The sequence below is a fragment of the Poecilia formosa genome, unplaced genomic scaffold (assembly GCF_000485575.1).
Source record: "Poecilia formosa unplaced genomic scaffold, Poecilia_formosa-5.1.2 Scaffold167, whole genome shotgun sequence".
NCBI classification, from domain to species: domain Eukaryota; kingdom Metazoa; phylum Chordata; class Actinopteri; order Cyprinodontiformes; family Poeciliidae; genus Poecilia; species Poecilia formosa.
In genome coordinates, this window is record NW_006800106.1 from 1,192,366 (window position 1) to 1,216,203 (window position 23,838).

Genomic DNA, 23,838 nt, shown 5'->3' on the forward strand with positions numbered 1-23,838 from the left:
GTCCTGTACATTATGAATGAGGCTCAACAGGTAAAGAGCATTCTGTACGTGTTCTTGGAAAGGATCATGAAACTGAACCAAACTTCAGCTATGCATCGCACACGGACACAGGTCAGGAAGACCCAAACCTGGTGGTTTTAACGTCCAACGCTCGGACTGAGAACGGTTCCCTGAATCGGCCTGGAGTCACCTGGTTTGACCCGGCGGGTCTCGGCGAGCTGCTGCTGACTTTAAAGCCGGACTGATGTGTGTCGCCGTCAGTCAGAACACAACTAGTGCTAAAAAGCACTAGTCTTGGTCTACAAGCGTTAGGGAAGCATTAAGTGGAGGCAGCACAAGACAAAAACAGTCCAAAAAGATGCTGACTTAAGTCTGCAGCTGCAGACGTCCACTGTCAGGACGCTTCGCTTTCAGAGCAGCTCCGCAGTAGAGACAGGAAGTGCGACCAAACCAAATCTCAAGAGAAATCGCCTTCAGTTTCAAGGTAAAGACAACAAGGGAGGCAACAATAAATTATGAGTTAAATGAAAATGCATGAGGTCTATTTTTTTCCAACCAGTTTTAATGTTTGCAAGAATTATATTAGGAAATTGATGCTGATTTCCAAAGTGGCTCCTATATGTGATGTGACGGGTTTGATTTTTAATCTAATAGAATCTAATTAAATGTGTCTTAACCATGTCTTGAGGATCCATAAACATCTGTGGTGTCCAAACATGTTCCTGTAGTTGAAAGTACGCTTATGCTACAACTACATTTTTATCCATGGAGTACTATGTGTTTTCCAGGCACACAGTGCCATCTCATCAAGTAACTATGTTACATTCACTTATTATAAAAATGCAAATATGACTTAAAAGAATTTTACTTCCTAATTTAATGTCTTGAAATTGGGCCTCGGTCTCTTTATTAAACATGCCCTTTCTGAAACTCCACCTTCAGGAAGTCATCACAACATGGCTCCTCTATTAACCCTGCAACAATGTTTCTACCAGCATTGCACTGAGAAGTAGCTCCTATAATACGGTCAGATGATGCTCAGTTCCACCAGGTGTTTGCTAATTGCTGATGGCTAGTCTGGAGGAACCGAGTGGGGGTGATGTAGGGGCTGCTTTGTGAGGCCGAAGCTTGGAAACTACAGCTCTGAGGAGGAGCTGTGCCTTGAAGGTGGAGCTAGGTCCACTCAAGTATTGTGTACAGCAACACTTGAGTTTATTTATAGTTTTGTTTCCACACATTGATATTACTCCCACAACATCACAGCTGATAAAGAAGCAAAGATATTAGTTCATCTATTATGAATTAAATAAAGTTGAGTTTCTGTTTATGCTTTTTTTTGTGTTTCTTACATACTGTTAATTCTTAGCCAAATAATTAAGACCAGACAGGTTTGTTCAAAACTAAACAAAATACATAGGTCTAAATCAGGGCAACGTCCAGAGATAACATGTCTAAATGAGGTCAATGTGTAGCTTCAACGTGGAAATTAGGTCCATTGCTCAATGGGTTGCTTCTTTTTACAACTTCACAGACGACTTGTCTATATTTCCTCTCTATGCTCATTTCCCTCTCTCCTCAGCCAGCACATACACGCTGCGGTTTAGCGTAACTACCATGTAACTTGGGAAGTATTGCAATGTAGAATTTATGGACAGTTTATACAGAAATAGATTCATCTGTTTAAGAAATACATAAAATGTTATTTATCAGGGTTTCTTTCAGTGTATTTTCAGCCTGGCGGGTCACCAGGCTTTACTTCCCCCTGGCCAGCCTAAGCGTTGTCTTAAATATATATTTTTTCCAATACACTAGCAACAGTGACAGCAAAGACGGATTAAGCTAGGTTTAAAGTTGACGGGCAGGTGTAACTAATGTGCAATTACACCTGCCCGTTGGCCTCACGTTATAATTTAAAATTATGATGTCTGCTCTTGCATCTCTGAATTTTTGTAGCTTTTATAATTTTTTAAACACAAAAATGTTGGCTAGGGCCAATCGTGGACTCCTCTATCGCCCCCTAGCACCAGGCTTAGCAGGCTTCCTGGGGGAAACTCTGGTATCATTATTAATATTATTATTATTATTGTAGTTTTCTGGCCGACCACAGATCTTTTAAAAGCCTGATCTGCCGATTCTGATTTTGGTCGATACAGTTTTATTTTGTCTGAAAAGTTGCTGGATATAGCGACAAAGTTGGGACAGTGGATGATTTTCAGACCTCTGCGGATGTATTTAAAATCTGTTTCACATGCAAGTATCACTGAACACATAAAATTAAGGGAATCAGGCGCCACTGATTACTAGTACTTACTTCTGTGACAATTACACCCAGTTTTTATCAATGACTTGATCTTTTTCACTCAGGTATGCACACTTGTTGTCAATCACCTTAGCATTCCATGCTGAGAACAGCTACCTGACCAGATGATAAACGATCAAGTTAGATTGACTAAAACTGACTTCACCAGCAATGGCCCAGCTGGGTCAATTTAGTCACTCACCATATATGGGCATACTGGGAACTGTGCGCTTTATTTTCTTAAACTGGAGGCAAATCTATGTCATTTCCTGTTTTCCAAATGTAACCCAAAGTTTCAGCCTGCAACATGGACCCAGCCCCTGCCTCCCCGTGTCTGGGCAGGTCTATGCAACAAAAAGCCAACCAGCTGTTTTTTTTTTTTTCGTTTGTTTTTACCTGCTACTTATGTTTTTCTTGCTCTTGTTTTTCCTTTTGAGGCTTTCCCTCTCCCGGCTGCTGATGAAGGGTGGCATAGAGGCATAGCCATGCTCAGCTTCTGCAAGCAGATAAACAACATCGTGGTCACATGTCTTGTTATTTAGTGGTGCAAAACATAGCCACAGTGAGCATGAGCCGAGCATGGGAAAAAAAAGAGGAAGACTGCAAGATGTGCCACGTCTTTTGGATCTAAGGTAGCATTAATATTATTAATGCTATGGTGCGTGCATGCCATTTATTTTATGCAGTATTTTGATACGGTAACCCCCTCTCAGCCCCCCACCTTCCCCTATCTGCTTGGACAATGATGTCATCCTGAACGACAATAAAGCCCACTAGCTAACCACAACAGAAGGAAAGGAGGGGCATCCACTGAAACATTGTGTTCCTGCACATCTGAATGCCTCTGCAACATATGCATCCATTCTCTCTTCCCGAATTGCACGGATGTCTTTGCGGAACGCATTTGAAATCCCCCCCAAATATGAATTATTACCACAATCACGACTATTATCAGACAACTGAGTAAAGTACACGCTGTTCAAACTCCAAAAACAATAATAATAATAATACTGCATGTGTCGTCAGATTACTTGTTGCAAAAATTAAACCAGAGCTGCAATCGCATTTATGGCAACTATTTAAAAAATATGTCCATAAAGTCTAGTCACTTGTGGAAGGACTGCCACTGTGAAGTTTAATTGGAGAAAGAAAAAAATAAACAACAAAAAAGTGAGACAATATATTTATACTTTACCTCTTTCCCTACGATCGAGGTACTCAGCTGCTTCAATCAACATCTGCACCATTCCGATCGCCGCCATTTTCAACAATAACACTAATATTATAACAATCCGAAGAGAGATTCCAGGAGTGTATCCAACCTGCTGAAGGTCCTTCCCTAGATTCTTCCTTTCAACGCTCAGGTGATTTGGTTGTTATGTCAGCCTTTGTTTTGTTTTTTAATGGGCGAAGGAGGGGAGACACAGTCGCTGTGGATCACTGGGTATATTTAAAAGTTAAAGGTCCAGCAGCATAAAGCACCAGTTAAATACCGAAATTGCTTTCTTCCTTGTTGAGCACCCAGATGATGATTTAAAGGGGTCGGTGAGAGCTAGCTAGCGGAGGGCTAACACAGCTAAACAATCCTTAAAAGCCTCAATGCAAGCTAAATAAAATTGTTAGATACTGGCAGGTCTTCGAAGAAAATTCGGCTTGTAGATAAAATCTGAAGAATTTTTTTTTTCTCCTAGCAAGTAAAATGTGTCAAGAGGGCAGCTTTGTTTTGAAGTGGAAAAAAAGTTGGCTAACGTTTGCAGAAATGACAAAATGCCAAAATAACGACGGAAAGTTGTTGCTATTTCAGTTGTATTTTGGAAGCGTCAGCCAAAGGAAGAAAAAAAAAACAAAACGTTAGCCTCTACAGTTGCCAGAAGCTACCAGATAGGAAAATGCTATAAAAAGGAGCTGCTAGTGTTTTAAGTTTATCCAGCGTTAGTGGTTTAAGGCTGGCTGGTTCTGTCTGTGCTGGTTTACAGCTAATGGAACGCCTGAAACGTCTCGTTGGATGCGGACGTACCGAATGACATGGAACAGCTATAGTTTGTCAAAGTGCTTCCAAAATAGTGCCTTGTTAATGTGGACAACAGCTACCTACTGTACTGTAACACAAAGCCTCTGTGTGCTGTCACATGATTGGTTGCTGAGCATAACAACTCAGTCTCCTATTGGTTAGCTGAACCGTCATTCAACAAAAATGATTCGGCCCCTAACTGAAACTGAGGGTCTCCTTCAGCCATTTTGGCTCTGATTCCCCATTGGTGTTGACGCATCGCTCAAAGCCGAAATGGACGTAGTTTCCTTTGAACACAGTGGTGTGTCGTGATTGGCTATTACCTGACAGACTTCTTAGCTATTGGTTTCAATGCCCAAAAGCAAAAGGCAAAATGATAACACCCTTTTATGGAGAGCCACGCCTCTTGTGCCATGCTGTTTAGCGTTGTACGGCAATGATTGGCTCCCAGTGGTGGTGTTTGCTTTATTTTGGCCTTCGCGATTGGTTCAGTTTCATTCTCGCTCAGACTTGACCCATTCGGTCACAGTCAACCGGAGGTACAAGCTGCAACGACGCAACACGGGAGGAGTTTTCTCTTGAAAAGAGTGTGAAAGCTAGCAACCTGTCGAAGTTATTACGTAATTAGTGGTTAAGAAGGTAAACGGGTTTTAATGAAGCAAACTACTGAAGACAACCTAAAGACACAATGCCTAATATGATAGCAATAACCATATGACAGTTGTTATATATATATATATATATATATATAACTGTGTTGTAATTATTTCAGTCATGTGGAAGAAGCAGGCCTCCGCTGCTCTTGCCCGTGGGTCTGAACGGAGCAACATTCTAAAGCGGCGGCTGTTGCGCCGTCTGACAAATGGGGCGGACTTACTCTCCTCACTCAAATGGCGCATCCGCGCAAGCGCAAACTGATGTTCAAAATCAAAACAAGCAAATCTCAGACAATATAAGCAAACGGGGTTCTCAGAGAAATTTAATTTGAGACGGACCATAAGTATCGCAAGGCAGATTCTTAATATGTGGAGGGAAATCATTTGCACGACAGGGATTTACAGAACTGCACGCACACACACACACACGCACACACACACACACACAAAGCACTTAAGAATTAGAGAAGCTTTCAATAAATGGCCCCCGATTATAGTCTGTGGATCTTCCCACTTTCTTACACAAAGCTCATGCCCATTTTGTTTTTCGACTTGTAAGTTGAGGTTTGTAGTCCGTTTGATGAGCTGTAAAGACCCGAGGTGGTTGTGGTTTCAACCATCCAGCCCCTAACCCTCAATCACTTCCTCAGGTTTGGGGAACTGACTGCAGATTGTTCGAATTACAGAAGTGACAATACATCCTGTTATTGTTAATAAATGAAAACGAGATCCTTGGTTTGTCAAACTGTTGCTTGGCACACCATGCCTGATCTTTCTTCCCATTTCTGACCTGCGCAGACCTCCACATGATGCTCAATTTAATTTAAGTTTTGTTCGATGCCCTAGACTTATTCATATGTGGACAATTGAGTTCTCATATTTTTGTTTTTTGGTAAAAAAAAATAATCACTTCTTAGTTATTTTTTTTCTTGGAATGCTCCAACTTCTGCTTGCAGTTCATTCCTAACTGGACATTCCCAAGTGAAAACTTAGTGAAATTAGGAAAAAAGAAATATACAGTTTAATAAAAACATTCTCCAATTCATTTCATTTCCAGTTGTAATTAATAGCCTTAGATGAGCCAATCAAGTGTTCATTTGGAAAACTTGACTAAAAAGGATGGATGGCTTTAATTCTGAAGAAACATTTCAAATGAAAGATGAAACATCTTTGAGAAAAATAAAGGATTGTTGAAAATGATATAAGCATATTTGAGTACTATGCTAGTTTGAGATTTATTTTCTATATTCATTACTAAATCTGAATTTTAGGTAAAGAAAAAAAATGTCTTGGTTCCACAAGCCATTTAAAATCCTAGCAATTTTTAAATTGTGATTTAAAATATATATATTGAGTTTCTTTAACCTCCTGTGGTTTTAGGTATTGTTCCGTCAGACTGTCAGTTCCCAAAACTACACACACACAAAAAAATTCTTATAAAGCACACACAGGGTCAGTGTGACCACACTAAACCGCAAACAGAGTAGAAAGCTTGTGAGGTCCAAGAAACCACGTCTCTTAAGAACACAGGACGGTTAAAATATGAACTACCAGCAGTGCGTCATCAAGCTTCTTAGCTTGTGTTTGTGGAAATGTTTACCCTATTCTTGGTTGAATACATTTATTTATTAGTTTAAGTTATTTTCAGAGTGCAGTCAGTATTGGATGAGAAGCAGGACTCCATGACACACTGAACAGAACACCAGGCTGGATTCTTATCAGCAGAAAAATAAACATTCACAAGAAAGACAAACCAAGCAGAGGTATACAAAAACCAAAAGAGCAGGAAAAGAAAGTATTTGATGATATACTGATGGATAAAAGAGTGAAAGCTAGTAAGAAAAAAAAGTTTCATAGTCAGCACTGCACCTTTTTTTTTTATGCATTTATTAAGAATACGGAACAAATCTCAACAACAAAATGCTCCACCTCCCACCAGGTCTGACCTGAGTGAGAACTGGAGGAAAAACTATTTACAAGGTAAAATAATAATAGTAATTAAAAAAAAGACTTGCTGCATCACGAGACACATTTAATAGAAATAAATCCATACTGTCCTTGTCCTCCTGCAGGGAGGAGAGACTGGTGGTGAAAAACGAGCTGCTGGCACCTTTAAGCGATGAAGTCCAGCGGCCTGTTGAAGCCTCCCTTTCTGTTCATGTACTGCCTAAAGAAAGAGACGGAGCAGGAAACATGACATCACCACTTCCTTTGCAGCACTTGCACATTACATCACCGTTAGGAGGGCTGGGATCTGCGTAGAAACACCTGCAGAGGTGATTGGCTGCTCTACCAGCAGACCATGCAGTGAACACTCACCGCTAGGCAGGAATGAAACCTCCACGACTAAAACATTTAAAGAACCAAATACGATAAATACAAGGAGATTCTTAACTCTGCTCTAAAGCTTTACAGTGCTAGGATAATGAGCATCAAATTGGAAATAATCTTATATGTATAAATGTACCTGTATTTCCTCTTCATGGTAACGTTGACTGCATATGCATTAACCGATCCATCCGTTTTCTTACCCTATGGAAGAAAAAAAAAATTATTGTCTTTGTACAATAGTTTAAAAATGTCACAAAATTCTATCAGTGTAAAAACTGATTTTTTACACAGATAAAAATAGGAATTTCCTGTCCTACACTGGGTGTTCCTTTACTGTGAAATCTTTAATTGCTGACATCCTGCTAGAAAATATGAGACACTTAAGATGAAGGCAACCTGCAGTTTGTTGAATCTTCAATTTAGCTGCACAACACACTAGAACAGGGTGTTCAACATGCGGTTCAGGAACCTCGACTGGCTCTATGGCTCGTCCACAATGGCTCTTAATAACTCTGGCTAAAATTATAAAGATTAAACTAATGTTTTAAACAAATATTTACAACAAATGCTGGTTTTACCTGTTTTTGTTTCATGTGATGAACTGATTTTCTCTGACAGAATGATACTAAAAATACTAGTGATAGTTTTTTTTGTTATCAAGTTTAGAAATTATGTACTTTTTGCTTCTCATAAATGTACATATCCATCCTCTTTTGAGCAAAAGTTTTGTTTTGTTTATTTTTAAAAAAGACAAATTTCCTGACATAAATTTACATTTATATAAATAAATACATTTATCTGAGTTCATAAAGTAATCAAAAATTATCTAAAAAAAAAAAAAAAAGGTAACATTTGCAGCTTTGAATAAGTCTTGGGGCTAAATGCATCTGTAGTTTGCTGGCCCCCTGCGCTAGATCGTATTTGGGTCAACAGTGCCTCCTTGTGGTTGTGTGGCAAACAGCAGCCACTGCTGCACTCACCTTGGTTGAATCAAAGGAACCGAAGCCCATCATTTTCATCATCTCAATTTCCTCCTCTGTTTTGCCTTGCATATCCTCAGCTGTAGCAGCACAAGGGGAAAAACAAAAACTGTTTTATCGGTTCAACTTCAGGTCAGCATGTTAGCGACCGAACGATTTGTCTGCTGCTGATGACGATACCTGAGATCTGAATGGACTTCCCAGGTTTGTCTTTGGCCTCTTTCCGCTCGTCGTCACGCCGGTCCTTCTGCCGCACAGGAGAGAGGGAGGAGGAGCGATGGCGTCTGGGAGGAGTCCTGTTTGAGGAGCAGAAACACTGCTTCAGGATTTATAGCCGGGCGCAAACGATTAACAATCCAAACGTTCCTTTTCATTACGCCACTACACAGGACGCCGTGAAAGCAAAACAAGACCTTGAATGACATAGTTATCTTTTTCATGCCGTGTACAGAAAGCTGTTCTATTGTGAGGCGACAGGACATGATTGTTCATGAAAGTGACTTTAGAGGTAAACAAACATGTTGATGTGACATTAGAGCTCACTCCATCTGTAAAACTCTCAGACTGCAGGATTGTTTGTCATTCTGAATTTGCACAGAAACTTCCCCATTGTGGGACAATAAAGGACTTTTCTATTCTAATCATTAAGACTGTCAAATAATGACAGTTTTAATGATTGCCATGACCCACACACACAAGCAGTAGGTACATTTTCACACAGTTACAGCGAGGTACGGGGAGGGGAGAGTAAGTATTTGTACACCGCTGATTTAAATGAAGGTCTGCCATTTCTATTGAACAGACATCTCATCTGTGTGAAATAGAATTTTTTTTTATATATATAAAATTAATAAAAAAAAAATCACATTGTATGACTTAAGCAAATTGTATTTCATTGGATGAAAAAAAGTGTTGCATACAATAAAAAAAAAATAACTTCAATATTTGGTGCAGAAATACTTGGACCTAAAGGAGGCAGTGTCACTAAATGTTTTTAAAGGCCGCTCTCAGGAATCATCTGTAAACATTTCAACTGAGCAATCTTGTAATTTATTCATTTATGACTGAGTTATCTTTTTTCTGTGAATGTTCTGTAACCTCTGTGTGCTGCCAGGCTTCTCTTGTAAAATACATTTTTAATTAAGTCTTTAACAACTCCAGAGGTCAGATGTTTCCTGTAGCTCTTGACCACTGCAGCAGAGGTTTCGGCTCCACTCCTCCATACGGATCTTTATACTTTCAGGGCTGTCGCTAGGCAACACAGATTTTAAGCTCCCTCCTGTCCACAATCTAATGATGCACAGCTACAACCAGCCTCCTTGTAATCCTCCAAATAGTTCTGTTTCGGTCTCATCTGACCCCATGACCTCGAGCAGCTCTACATTTCTGTTCCTGGTGTCCATAGACAGCTCTTTGGTCTCACATGGTGGACAGCTTGCAGCCTGATTGGGTGGACAGGTGCAATTAATCCAGGTAACGGGTGAAGGGAAGAACTGCTTCTTAAAGATGAACTAGCAGGTCTGTGAGAGACAGAATGTTTTCTGCTTGGTAGCTGATCAAATGCTTATTCCATTAAATTAAATGCAAGTTAATTGTTTTTTTTTTTTTTTTTTTTAAATCATACAATGTGATGATCTAGATTTTTTTAGAGAGTCTCTCACCAGCTTCGTTTCTGTTACAAATGTCTGCAAAACTATTGATATTCTGCTAATGTAAAAATAAATAAATAAAATAACTTTGCAAATGTGGTGTTTCCATTAAATAAGAAATGCAATTAAAATCACATGAATAAGTTGTTTCATCGATAAATCATAAAAAAAAACATGCCACGCCATTGTCCTACCACTTCCTGTCTTCTTCTTTGCCTTTTCTGGCAGTAGTAACATCCAGTTTGTTGATCATGTGACTCGTGATGCAAAAAGAAAATGTTTCTACTGGAGTTTAGCGAAAAACACCATTTTGGATACAGCCGAAAAACCGCATCATACTAGTGCAAAAACCTTTTATAAGAAAAAAACAAAACAAAACAAAAAAAAACAACAGGATTTTTATTAGAGGAAATTTGCTCATTTTCCATTAAGCTAATTTATTTTCAGAATTCCAATTATAAGATGAATGGAAACGCAGCTTGTGTTGAGGTGAAGCTATGATAAATATTCCAGACCTCTGCAGTCTCTGTTAGCAGGAAAACTGGAAATATCTGCGGCGTATCAGATCATCGTTTTCCCCACTTTAATCTATAGATACCTGGACTAACAATTAATGTGTGGAACGTTATATATGTTCATTTGAAAACTGGCTGATTTAAAGGTAAGCTGAGCATATATATCCTATTTTCCAATTAACATTCCTACTTAAGAAGTGCATTGATAGAAGATCTACATAACTGCCTTCACTCTGTGCCCTCCAGACCAGTTTGACCCCTTTGACTGCCGGCACATTAATACATTACAGTAAAACCAGCTTCAGATGGGATTATCTACCCTTCCCAGCGGCGTATGAAAACAATCTCGACTGCACTGACGATCTCACCTGGACCGTCTTCTGTGCGGCGAGCGTGAGCGAGATCTGCGGCGGTCTCGGTCCCGGTCCCTGGAGCGAGAGCGGTCCCTGTCCCGCCGGCGTCGCTCGTGTTCTCGTGAGGCCGAGCGGGATCGTCTTCTCTCTGGCAGCAGGAAATGACATCACATCAGGAACTGGGCCATTTCTTAAAGCACACTGGTAGCAAGGAACTGTCATTCTTTGCAAACGTTGACCAGGTGACAGTTTATCTGCCATGTCCACGTTGGAACAACAGAGAAACTGAAGGAGTTTTTATTCAGCTCGTCATCAAAGGCCCAAAGTAAAAACTTACAAACTTAAATTTAACAAAAAGGTGTTTGTTTTCAAACTGTTTAAACGGTTTTCTTTGACAATTAAACGTATTAAACATTGGCAAAAAAATAACACTAAGTTCTTATGAAATGATCAGCTTCAGTGTCTGAAATGAGTAGAAAACTAATTTTGTTAGCACTACTTGACCTGTTGACCACTGCTCTGACAAGATATAGCAAAAATTGGCTAATTTTGATTAATCATTATGCCAAAATGTGAAAAATATAGTTATTCAGTTCATATCTGACTAAAGAAAACGAGAAATCAAATGACAGTGTCGTAATTCCTTTCAGCTTATCTTTATTTGACAAATTTGTTTTTGTAGCTTATCTGATGAGTGAGAGGAGACCGCTTTATAATTATTCCTTTTAAAAATAAACAACTATAAAATTTTACAATAAGTTATTCTAGGGATGGTTACAAATAGTTACATTACTATTAATCACTGGAGATTCAACAAATAACAGCGCGCTCCTTCAGTCTTGTAATGAAAATAACTTCGACTAATCTATTATTAAAACTACATCTTTATATCTGGTCGAGCAGCTATAAAAAAAACTACGTGATTTCGGCTGACAGAGTGCAACTTTTACCGGATCTGACCAAATAACTCCCAAATTTTCATATTCAACTCAGTTAGCCTAAAAAATAAAATAAAATAAAAAAAACTCAGTTAGCCTAGCTTTAGCTTCAGCAGCTCCAGACGCGCAGATCTAGAAGCTTCTACAATCCTCCTGAAGACTCAGTTTGCTCAGAAGGTTTCAAAGGAGGCCGATATTATTGTAACCCACTTAAGCACGTTAAAATAACCGCTAATTATAGAACATAAAGGAGAAAAAACCGACATTATTCGGAGCATAACAGTGGACAGTAATGTAAGCTAGCGCTACGTTAGCTACCTAGTAGTAAAAGCTTCACGTCTTCTTACCTCGTCTCGGGGGTGTTCGGCTCCTGCTTCGACCCATTCTTCCAGCGGCTAAAATTAGCCTTTTTTATAACCAGTGGTTTAAAGAAACTATGTTCTATAAATAACTAAGAAGAAACTAACATTTGCATGAAGTTAACGACAGCTCTACGTCGGCTTCTCCTTCGTCCCCTGTGATTGGTTGCGCTTTAGAGACTTCCTCTACCTTCCGTGACGCAGTGCGCCCTCTATCGACCTGTATGACCGTCACATTCCGGTAGCTCTGGAAAAAAGAAAAACAAATGAAGCGCCGTAGAAGCGGGACTCTAAAACAAACAAAAACAAAGACGTGGAATTAGTACATAATGATGACGTGATTATAGCGTACTATTATACAAGTGTGAAATGTTCCTGTATGTTGCACCTCGACCACACACTTTTACTGTTTACAAATGTTCCAACAAGGTTTAGATCTGGAATCATTACAGAGTTTTAATTTGCCTGCTTTTTAACCTGGCTAAATCAGTTTTGATGTTTGGTGTCACATGTCTGACCCAAAATGTCACTGCCTCCAAAAAGTCAAGTCACAGTTAGAAAGTCTACAAGGGGAAACGTTTTATGGTGAAAGGAGAAAACATTTAGCTTTCTGTGAACAAAAAAACCAAGTGTTTGGAGCGGTCAAGTAGACCGCTTGACCACGGTAGACCGCTCCAAGTAGGCCGCTCCAAACAGTCAAGCATAGTGATGGCAGCATCATGATGCAGGGTTATTTTGCTACATGAGGTAGGCAAAAAATAAAGAAATATGACTTCCATCAAGTTATTCAACTTATTTTTTTCTTCTTATTCTTCTAGAGAACAAAAAAAAGTTATTCAACTTCACCTCAAGACAAGAGTGTTTTTTTAAAGTATACACATATTTTATTTCCCTGTATTTGTCCAAATACAGTAATGCAAATTAGGATCGTGGTCTTTCCTAAAGTGAACAGCAGGGGGAGACAGAGACCATGTTGAAATATGACCCTTAAAAGTCTGCAGTATTATCCGCTTTTAAGGGTCCACCATAACATTTCAGAGGCTTTTTTTTTTTTTCAACCCTGCTGTCTTGCATCAAACTTGACATTTATTTCCAGACGACTGGCTTCAGAGGAAAACCAAAACACAATATCATTCTGCATTTATTCAAGAAAACAATCCTTCATTTAATCCGCCGTTGTTGACAAACCATTTATAGTGGTACAAATCACAGTTTTCTGGGAGCCGCAGGAATCAGAGCAGTCATGATTCATTTGGCCTAGCAGGTTTTGAACTCGCTCATTTGTGTGGCAATGCCAGGCTAACAACCGAGAGAGCCCTGACTCCTTAAAGGGCCGCGGTGCTTTATTTTTAGGCATCGGCGGCCCTCCTGAGAAATTTACAAAAGGGATGACCGGAGCTATAAGCCCAAGGTGCTGCTGTGGCAGCTCTGTGTCATGCATTTTAAACGTGGCTGGAGGGGGGGTGGGATTGTAAAAGGGAACAACGGAGCAAGGGAAAAGAAGTTTGTCAGAGTTCATTAAGTATCAAGGGAACATTGCTGGAACTGGCAGAGTAAGCCGCGCCGGGGCCCTAGTGCCATTAATCACGACTGACATGAAACCAGGGGCCAAGGGAGAGGAGGTGGAAGGAGGGGAGAAGGCGGCTCTGCCAGAGACTCTGGTTGTGATTATGCGGTCCGGGCAGCTCAGGCCAGGGGTGTTGAAGGTAAAAACACTCCGCTGCCAAGACCGTAAAGTTCAGCTAACCTCACACAGATCACCCTCACATAATCACAGGTAGACCGCGAGGAGAGACATGTGACTCTCCAAACCTCTAAAAAAAAAAAAAAAAAAACATGAGTGAACTATTTTAATTTTCCAAATTATAGCACTGAGTGACGTTTCAAATGTTAAACTGCAAAAAAAAAAAAAAAAACATGACAGGGTAATTGCTGAGGGGATGAAGTTAGTATTTCTGGGCCTCAGAGGTAAAGAACTGCAGGAGCTTCTGGTTTAATAGCGTATACCGACGGAAAGCGAGAGGAAGTGCGGCGCTAGTCATACATCTCTGTCGCCTGCCTTATTTTCTCCCCGCATCCCCCGCTTGAATTTTTTTCTTTCTTTTTTTTTTTGCGCTGGCTCGCCACACCGCTGCTGCCACCCTGGAAGACGAAATAAATGGGAGAGAGAGAGCGGAATGGAGAAAAGAAGGAGGAAAGCTTGTGACTCGTGAAGTTGGAGGCCTCTGTTAAGTGCCGTGCTTGAAAGCCCGTCCAGCCTCATTAGCTGTCAGTTGTAACAATACCGAGCTGGCAGCGAAGACTGCTCCCAGTCTCGGTGCCATAAATCACCGGCTGACAGGCCCCAGACAGGGCTGGGAACCAGCGCACATGCAGGACTAGCTCGCGCTGCTCGGTCTCCCTGTTGTTCTTTTTTCTTTCACCTCGCGCTCTGTTTTTCCACAGCTCATTCTTTTCTCCACTTCGCTCCGTCTCTCTCGCTCTCTCTCAATCTGTCTCTATCACACGAACTCACTACACACTAAAACATGTCAGCGGACAACCCAGAACCCATGTGCTTGCATATTTGCCTTATGCACCAATTTTTGTGAAGCAGACAAAAGAGGTTTGGACAAGTCTGTCATATTTTTTTGGTGGATGATATGTATTTACTGGGTCTGGATATGTATTCCTGTGCTCCCCCAATCACTTCTCATATATACAGTATAAAGACAGATATGTCTAAAAGGCTTAATATCTAAAGGGTCTAATGCATATTCCCATGTTCTATGTTTAAAACTGTAGCAGGTCTGACTCTACAGCTGGTTTTGTTATTACTTGTCAGATCCATGTGACATCATAGCACAAAACCAGTCAAACTGAAGCTGGACTAGTGAAGGTTCGTACATCATTTCTCCACAAAACGTACAGCTAAAACCTGATACTAAGGGTACGTTCACACCTGACCCGTTGTTGGCTTGTTGTTGGTTTAAAAATAATATAGATTATTTGCTTATCAGAGGCAGAGAAATCATTTTGTACATTCTGTACTAAATGATGGACGTCACCCAGGAGACCTGAGTAGAGATGGTCAAGTTTATTTCAACTTTGAGTGTTTAATGTCTGGTTGTTTTTATGGTAATATATATCTTTCAGATCAAACTCAAGAACATCTTTGATAATGTTTCACATTTGATTGTCTCATGTACTGTGAGGCGCTGGTCTTGGTTTGGACTTGGTGTTAGCCCCGAAAAGTCTTGATCTTGTCTCAGTCTCGATACACTTTAGTTTTGGTCTTGATTTGGTTTCAGGTTTGGTGGTCTGGACTACAACGGGTCTCGTCAGTGACTAAGTATACCTTCAAAGTGGCAGCAAACCTATTGTTTTGGTGAAGCCATCAAAAGGCCTTGATCTCTACTCTCTGTGTGCGTGTGTGTATGTGTGTGTGTGCGTGTGACCATGGCAGACTACAAACCTGACTCTGTTACACCAGTTACATAACGAGGAATGGGCCACAATTCCACCAAAACAGTGTGAGAGATTTCTGAAATTCATAAAAAGAAATTCTACCAAATGTGAATGAAATGTCAGAATCTGAAATGTCTGAAGTTAAAAAGAAAAAGTTTAAAAAGTTGGCATTTAGAAAATAAAAATATTTTTGTGATCTTAACCGACCTAAAACAAGAAATGGTGAGTCTGACAAAATAACTGCGTCAATTACTGTGTCAAGAGTTTTTGACACAGGATGGCTGTTTTCAGCACAGGCAATTTCCGGTAAGCTTCACGTCGAACTGGCGCATTACATACATTACAGACAAACGTTAGGGATTGGGTAAAATTTAAAACCTCAGAGTCCACACCTCCATCAAGCAATGGTTTTCAATACAAAACCGTTAGCCTGGTTTTCATCAGGCTAACGTTTCATACTGGACGCCCTTGAGATTTCTCTGTAAAGACAGATAAAAATGAAACGGCTCCCATCACAGAACAATATGTGATTTTTGCATTATAAGCAGCATTTTTTTTAACTATCACAAGAAAATTGAAACACCAAAGTGAACAGCTTCAGCGTAGGGAATGAAACCGTTCCGTTACAAGCCACAGGTCAGAGCGGGACAAAGCTTTCTAAGTTGTCTAATTGAACTCCTGACATGAGAAGTTTCCTTGTACAGCTCCCAGTGAATGTCTGAATCAGCATATGAAGGATGTTATGGTTTGCTTTCAGCCACGTGGCCAAGCAGGAGCGGTAGCTGGCTGCCAGCGTCACTTACGGTGAGGCGTGATGATGTATGTGGCGTGCATTGAAAGGAAGGAAGTACAAGAACGCAGGGCTGTGGGCCATTAATCACTGCTCTGGGGCATGTGAAAACACACACACACACACACACACACACACACACACACACACACACACACACAATTGTGAGGCTTAAAGTGTCACTAAGACAGTAAAACCACTTACATGATTTAAAAAGATGAAGCACTGAGCTTTCATTCTGTGTACACAAAAGCTTTTAACAACAAGTATTTCAGGTAATTCCAGAGTTTCGCAGTTTTCGTCCGTAGTAACTGGGTCAAACGCCGGCGCCATCTTGTGACGTAATCAGGGTAAGTCAAACCGTTATCAACTACGGCTGAATACATAGAAGCGGAGGAAGTTGTGAGAGATTTCAGCAAAGATTTGATTGATTTATCTGCAGTTTTGGAAGAAGAGGTTAGTTGGAGTGATGAAGAAGAGGGAGCTGGTTCTCCTGAAGGACTGCAATGTTATTTTTTTGAGCCAAATCGTTCAGGAAGCAACGATGAAAACAACGTTTCTGTGGAGGAAGGGTCAGACAGTGAAGGGCTGTCGCCTTCAGATCACTGAATGGCAATAAACCGATCAATGTAATATACACCAACACCAAGATATAACAAGTTAGCCTAAAAGACCTGAAAACACAGTCTCTCCTTTCTTTTGCTTTCATTGTCATCTTTAATGGTTACACAATACCAAAAGAATCACGACTGACATGAACAACTTATTGGGACAAATACAACAGAAATCTGCCTCCACCCCCCAGATGATGAAACCTGTTAACATGTGTGTGTTTGTGATCGAGTGTATCCGCTCGTGTGTGGGTGGACATGGTAATCGGTCCTGTGAAAGTGCTCGGGTTGGCCCAGGGCACATGCCGCTGCAGTACAGTGAGCCGCATCGCTGGGCCGCGGGGGTGTGGGAAAGTGATCGCTGCCGACTTCAGAGGGAATTGAGGAAGAATGGGGAAATTGCAGACAGATCGGCTTAATGGCTGCGCTGAGGGAAGAGGTTGTAGGGGCCAACAGCTGCTAGCGATCCATCCGGACCAGCCTGGAAAGGACCGCTCGGCGATGATGACGTGTTCACCTTCCAGGAGCCCAGTGTGCTGGGACTTTCTGTCAGAGGTTTGTCCGGTAAAAGTTGGTTTTAAAATTGAAAGCTCAGTTTGGTTCGTTTCGCTTCGGAATAGTGAAAACCTTCCTGTGCAAGTCAACAATCCTGGGAATAAAAAAAAAGCCCCAGCACAGTGTAAGAGATTCTGTAAAACGTTCAATGACAAATAGGTCTGGACAATGTGACTGAAAAACAATATAATCGTTTAATACCAGTCGTTATTTATAATTATTGATTAGGTTTTTGGTTTTAAATACCGCCAAGCTGGTGACTGTTCCTGTTTTATCCACAGTTTTTAAGCAGTCAGGAAGCAAGGTGGTGCAACCTGAAACTGCTGCTGTGCCAGTTAACTCAACAGGTTGTTGCTAGGTAACCACTTAACAACTACTAGGTTGTTATTGCTAGGCAGAGGAAAGAACCCAGAATGCCTTAGGGTTCCGGATCAGAGTTCAGTGAAATTATTGATCATTTTATATGACATATACATACTGATATTGATCACATGCCTATTGTGATATTGTTACTGATTTTATAAGGAGGTTGTTGCTCCAATGTCTGAATAAAACGCCAGTGCCTCCTCTGATTGGCTGATGTAACTGTTTACATCTGTTGCCACCATTTCTATTAATGATTTATCACGTGACTAAACGTATTCGCGTGTGATTTTAATTGTGTTTCTTGTTTAATGGAAACACCGAAATTGCAAAATTGTGTTTTTTCGACATTAGCAGAATGCTGAAAGTTTTGCGCATATCTGTTCATCAGCAGTCAAAACATAGCTACTGTGAGACCTTTACAGAAAATCAATAAAAAAAATATTATCCTTTTAAAACGGGATTATTGTAACTTGAATAAACTTTAATGAGATGGGAATAAGTTGAATAATCTAGCTGAAAAACAGAAAACGGTAGAAGAAATGAAAACACACTAAAGCGCAGTTGAAGCCTGATATTTTTCCATGACTTTCCACTAACTTGTTCACTTTAGAGCAATATGTGGGTTGCCGACCATGTTTGAATTCTGCATTGTTCTTCTTTTTCTACCTGTCGCAAAAAAGCAAACAAATTGCATCCCCAAAACGTCAAACTTTCCCTGACAGACGCCAGGCTTAATTTGAACTATTAGCCAGGCATGTATGAGAAAAGGCGGATAGGTGCAACACATTAACGTGTGATGGACAACGGTTACCGCTGAGGAAAGAGAGAAATACCGTTCATTCTGCTCCAATCCGGTCTGCGTGGAGGGATATTGAGAAATGACAGATGAAAACCTAAGTAGTTCAGGACAGCAGCTTGATTCATTCTGGGCATAGCATTGATTTTTTATTTTTATTTTTTTGCTGTTGAAGTTCAATCATGGAGCCATAAAATAAATAGAAAAGAGCCTCGGCTAACCGTCTCTGGTTTGTGTTGTTGATTCGTCAGAGCAGAGGGTGAAAGCTGATGAGGTGAATTTTCTCCCGGCGCTCTGATCCTCACCTCCTGTGGTCATGTGAACAAGCAGCCTCCTTTTACCCTCCTACGCCCCCCACCCCTCAACCAAGCGTGTGCGCGCAAAAGTGCAAGGTTTGCCCTCATCCATGTACACACAAACCCCTCCTGACTCACACCCCATAACCTCACTATGGTCTTACACAGCAGGCCTGCCATAAATCAATGGGCAGGATCATGTCTGCCAGTTAGACTAAACAAGAGCATTTGTGAGGATTTGCTCTCGCTCATTAATCATCCTGACAGCTTGAAAAACACATTTCCCCTTTAATGACTGTATTTGGATAATCAGCTCGGTTTCCCCCTGCCTGGCTCCCCCCCCTCTCATTCCCCTCCCCAATTTCTTCCTTTTTTTTTCTTTCTGGCCTCAAGCACATTCACAGTTATGTGGGCGTTTCACTGTTACAGGAGACAAACAGGGAGGAGGGAATGTTTTCGAAATGATTCAAAGAAAAAAATCTTTAAAGTCTGGAAGCACATTTTTTTTCCACCCTCAACAAAGCGCAAGACACGGGCTAATATGGAGTACCTTACAAACACACTGACTGCGATTTCATTACAGACGGCAAAACTCTGTTGACATTTCGCTAATGTCGAAAAAACACCATTTCGTAATTGCGTTTGTTTCCATTAAATAAGACACACAATTAAAATCAAGCGTGAATAAGCTAGTTCACGAGATAAGTCTTTAACCCCTAGAACCCGACGGACCCACCGGTGGGTCCAGCTGCCACGACCTCGGCTCGCTCTGTAAACAAAGGCTCCACGTGCCTTTACATTTTTTTTATTTTTTATTATCCGCTAAAAGAGGCTTTGATCTTTCAAAAACTATTCCGCATAAAGGTTTTGCCCAAAATGTTAAGTTTAAATTTATTTATACCCATTGTCCTCCTACCACTTCCTGTCGTCTTCTTCTTCATCTGTTCCACCAGTAGTAACATCCTGGTGTTGATCACGTGACTTGTGTGAAAAGTGTGAAAAAAGTTTCCATTGCAGTTTTGGGAAACACACTCATTTCTATACGGCCGAAAAACTATCCTATAGAAAAACGTTTTTCAGTACGTCATTGCAACAATTCCCTTGTCCCTTTAGTGGGGTCAAGAGGGTTGCTGGTGCCTATCTCCAGCTAACGTTCCGGGCGAGAGGAAATACACAACTATTTACTACTATATATACACCAGGAGACTTTGTATGTGCATGCATGAGTTTTCAAACGTAAACTACTCTACCTCGCTTCTATGACCCTGAACAGGATTGGGTTGGTTGTGAAATTCAGTCAAGAAACAGACATTAAAGCGATGCTGACCATACAAATACCTTCGGTGTGTATGTGTCGTTTTGTCAATTTTTAAATAATTATTATCATACCCTGCCAATTCTGGGTATTGTCCAATCCCATTTAACTGCCAAACACTTCTTCTCATCCAGCAAAAGAAAAAAGAAAATAAAAAGAATTACAATTGGAAGTGTGGGAGGCATTTACCCAAACCAGCACTCAGCCTGGAGGATTTTTTTTTGTATTGTTTTGTTTTTGTGCGTCTGTAGGGATTATTATTATTATTTTATTGTGCTCCGGCATGCCTGACTGCGGACATGAATGAGGGAGGATTTGAAACAGGCACGTAAAAAGAGTCAATCACGGCGCTTATGTGGAGAAACGAAGCAGAGATTGTGTGACAGGGCCCTGATGAGGGATGTGTTCACGCCATCTGGGTTGCTTTAACACTGCGGTCGCTGTTGGATGCCGAGGGCTCTGCATTGTGTCCCGATGTTAAACACAGAGGTGGTAGTCATGGAGTTGAGGTTAATGTTTTGTTCGGAAGACAAGGAGAGCCAGAGAGCGAAAGAGCGAGAGAAAGAGCGAGTCCCCTTCCTCCGGCTCTCTGTCCAATCTGTCATCGGCGACGGTGAGCTCGGGCAGAGCTGGCGTCTAATTGAGGAGCAGCTCCACACCCTGTCGTCATTAATCACCGGGCCTGTCAGCCGCTGCTCCGGACCTCACAGTGGCATTCTCGGCCCTGACGCGCAGAGCGTCCATCACAGTCAGCAGCTTCGGTGATGCTACAGCACAGCTCAATTCTAGCTGGCTGTAAAAAGGGGCTCATTAAATATTAACCCTTTACATGTGAATCAGGTGTATTCGTTTGTAATGTGTAATAGTTGCTAGCTATGGCGGCAAATCCTATGTAAACATTTTGAGCAGATTTCAAGGGAAGATGTCGGCCCGGTCGGAGTGTTGATTCTTTTTTGTCAGAGGCAGTATGTTAGTATCGGTTTTATTCATCAAGTTTGTGCAAGGAAGGAATTTGACTTCCACTTTTGCTCTCAATAGCTGCGTTTTCATTAGAAATGTGCGTAAAACTTGGTCAGTTTTCTGCTAATGTCAAACAAACAAAACTTCGCAATTGCAGACTTCCTCTAGAGCAGTGGTTCTTAACCTTTTTTGAGGTACCAAACCCGCCAGTTTCATATGTGCATTCACTGAACCCTACTGTAGTGATAAATAAAATATGATCTCCCCGCCCCCAAATTCAAGACATAGGGGTGCCCCAACTAGAGTCTAGTTGGGTCACCCCATGATTACCAAGTCTTCTTAAAAGGTAGAGTCTCTGAGAACAGTTCTTCAAAATATAGTCAGTGTTTTCAGCAAAGTTGAGCTGACTCTCCAGAAACGACCCAAATTTGCCACAGTTTCAACAGGTTGGCCATTGAGAGAAACTGGAACCACTTTAAGGTCTTGTTTAGATCATTTAATTAGCTCTACATTCTTAAGAGAATGAAAAATTTATAATAAATAAATAATAAAGACTTTGCGGTATTCTGATTTAGTAATGTAACTATATTAGTTGTGTTACCACCCCCACGCAACTAGAGGCAGTAGCAACCCTGAAAAGATGCGACTAAAGAGCAGATTTGGAAGTACACCGAAAGCTACAGAATTTGGTAAAAACGGTGAGTTTTGCTGAAGTAATTAAAGACACAAGTTCAAATCCATGCAGAGAGTGGAGCTCCTTCAATCAGTGCTCCTCCGCAGCTCTGATTGGCTCAGCAATGTAACGTGATCCTCTGCAGCAAGTGATGGCAAAGCGGGGCGTCATCACGACTTTACACAGTGTGTCTTTACCTCCGCGGCAGAGGCTCCACCGAACCCCTGAGAACGACTCATCGAACCCCTGGGGTTTGATCGAACCCAGGTTAAGAACCACTGCTCTAGAGTTAATGTGGCCAATGAGGGTCAGATGTATTGCTTAATTTGTCTTTTATTCGTCTAAATCTTCTATATTTTCCGTTAACTAAATTAGGTTGTTTCCTTTCTTACTCCTGACATTGCTGAGACATGTTGTCCTCACTAAATGTCTCTTGGAACCAGTGCTGGGAAGTAATGAAATACAAGTACTTCGTTACTGTACTTAAGTACAATTTTTGTGTATCTGTACTTTACCTAAGTAGATTTAATAATGGGTACTTTCTACTTTTACGCCACTACATTTTACAGTAAGTATCTGTACTTTCTACTTTACTACATTTCTATAAAACTGTCGCGTTACTTGTTACATCCAAGTCGCATTGCGTTTTTTTCCCCCCCGTTCAAATGTGAAGTTCAGGGATTTAACGTGGCGCCGTAAAATCCAAGCAATAACGTGACTTAGTGTCTGTTGTTACCCTTCGCCTCCACCTTTGCTCGCACGCGGAGCTCCAAGACATGCGCAGTGGTTTCCTCTGAGCGGGAGAGGATGTCTGTCTAATCGTCAGTAATATAATCCCGCTACATAAATCATAAGATATGGCGACATGTAAAATCAGCAGCGCTTCATTCAACTTTTAGCGTCACTTGGAAAGGAAGCTTAAAGAAAGGTAAGCTATGTGGACGTGATGTTAGCAAAGCTAGCTGTAGAGACACGTTGCATCAGCGATGATGAAAAAAGTTGTCAGTCATGCGCTAAATTACTGTGTGGAGGTGTTGACTGACGTCGCATATGGGACAACGATGTGACCAAAGTCTGCAATATGATATGACATTCACGAACAGGGGCGTCATATAGGGGGAAATAGTTATGACAATTCTAAGGGCCCTGACCGACAGGGGGCCCTCCACAATTTATTTATTTATCTATTCTTTTGTTCATAGAAATAAAAAAAATTGGGGCCCTGTCAATTATAAAATTAATCATATTGTGTTTTCGAAGATTGTTATTAGCAGTAAAAATTTAATGTTACCCCTCCCAGACCAAAACCACATCTATATTTGCCCTGAACCTCCCCCTGGATCTGCATGAAATGGGTCGTTCCTGCTTGGAGCGCTTGAGGTGATGGTGTTCAGCAGCAGTCAGTAGAAAACGAGAACGACTGTGGCAGCTACTATGCTGCTAAGAAAAAGGGGGCCCAAGATTTCTGACTGCGCCCCTGACTGCACAATCGGCCCAATCGAACGCGTTATACCTATGATTTTGGTCGGCCAGTTTGTGGTTTCTCAGGTTTTGAAAATCAACTGACCATCGGCCAACAATTCTAAAATCGTTTAGTGTGAACTGGGCTTAACGCTATCAATCAATGCTTTCCAGTCACGATGGAAAGCATTGATGATGCCCGATAGCATCATCAAATTCTGATGCTATCGGGCAGGCGGGAGAAACTAATGCGTCCACTGTAACACTTGCATTCTGTTGGCTGAGAGGTTGCCAGGAGACGGTGCTTTTTTGTTCCAAGCTGGAGCACAAGCCAGCAGAGAGTTTTTAGAACAGCTGTCAAAGGTTACCATAGAATGTACAATCCTATGATGTCACAAGAGATGTTATGATATCACCACAGAACTTCAGTTGAATATTCAGTCGATCAGTTCTTTAGCTTGTCAGAAAGCACAAGTG

At 41.0% G+C, this 23,838-nt stretch overlaps 2 protein-coding genes across 2 annotated transcripts in view; both read right to left on the bottom strand.

Moving 5' to 3' along the window:
• Nucleotides 1–4,895, bottom strand: part of mxd1 (MAX dimerization protein 1) — a 22,258-nt gene extending 17,363 nt beyond the window's left edge. The window contains exons 1-2 of the mRNA XM_007564737.2: nucleotides 3,495–4,895; nucleotides 2,696–2,795 (exon numbers count right to left, since the gene is read on the bottom strand). Of these exons, the coding sequence (XP_007564799.1) occupies nucleotides 2,696–2,795; nucleotides 3,495–3,561 (167 nt within the window). The 5' untranslated portion in view covers nucleotides 3,562–4,895. The remainder of the gene's footprint in view (nucleotides 1–2,695; nucleotides 2,796–3,494) is intronic.
• A 1,939-nt stretch (nucleotides 4,896–6,834) lies between these two features.
• snrnp27 (small nuclear ribonucleoprotein 27 (U4/U6.U5)) lies at nucleotides 6,835–12,272 on the bottom strand. The gene is made up of 6 exons (XM_007564738.2): nucleotides 12,080–12,272; nucleotides 10,810–10,942; nucleotides 8,458–8,573; nucleotides 8,278–8,357; nucleotides 7,434–7,498; nucleotides 6,835–7,133 (listed from the first exon to the last, which is right to left on the bottom strand). Exons 1-6 carry the CDS (start codon nucleotides 12,114–12,116, stop codon nucleotides 7,079–7,081), a joined length of 486 nt encoding a protein of 161 aa, XP_007564800.1. The 5' UTR covers nucleotides 12,117–12,272; the 3' UTR covers nucleotides 6,835–7,078.
• Between the last annotated feature and the right edge of the window lie 11,566 nt (nucleotides 12,273–23,838).

Excerpts from the sequence above, each read along its gene's own strand:
- snrnp27 (XM_007564738.2), bottom strand. The coding sequence starts at position 12,116 with ATGGGTCGAAGCAGGAGCCGAACACCCCCGAGACGAG. Across the intron at positions 10,943-12,079 it reads CCGAACACCCCCGAGACGAG|AGAGAAGACGATCCCGCTCG; the intron begins GTAAGAAGACGT and ends TCCTGCTGCCAG. Across the intron at positions 8,358-8,457 it reads GAAGTCCATTCAGATCTCAG|CTGAGGATATGCAAGGCAAA; the intron begins GTATCGTCATCA and ends GTGCTGCTACAG.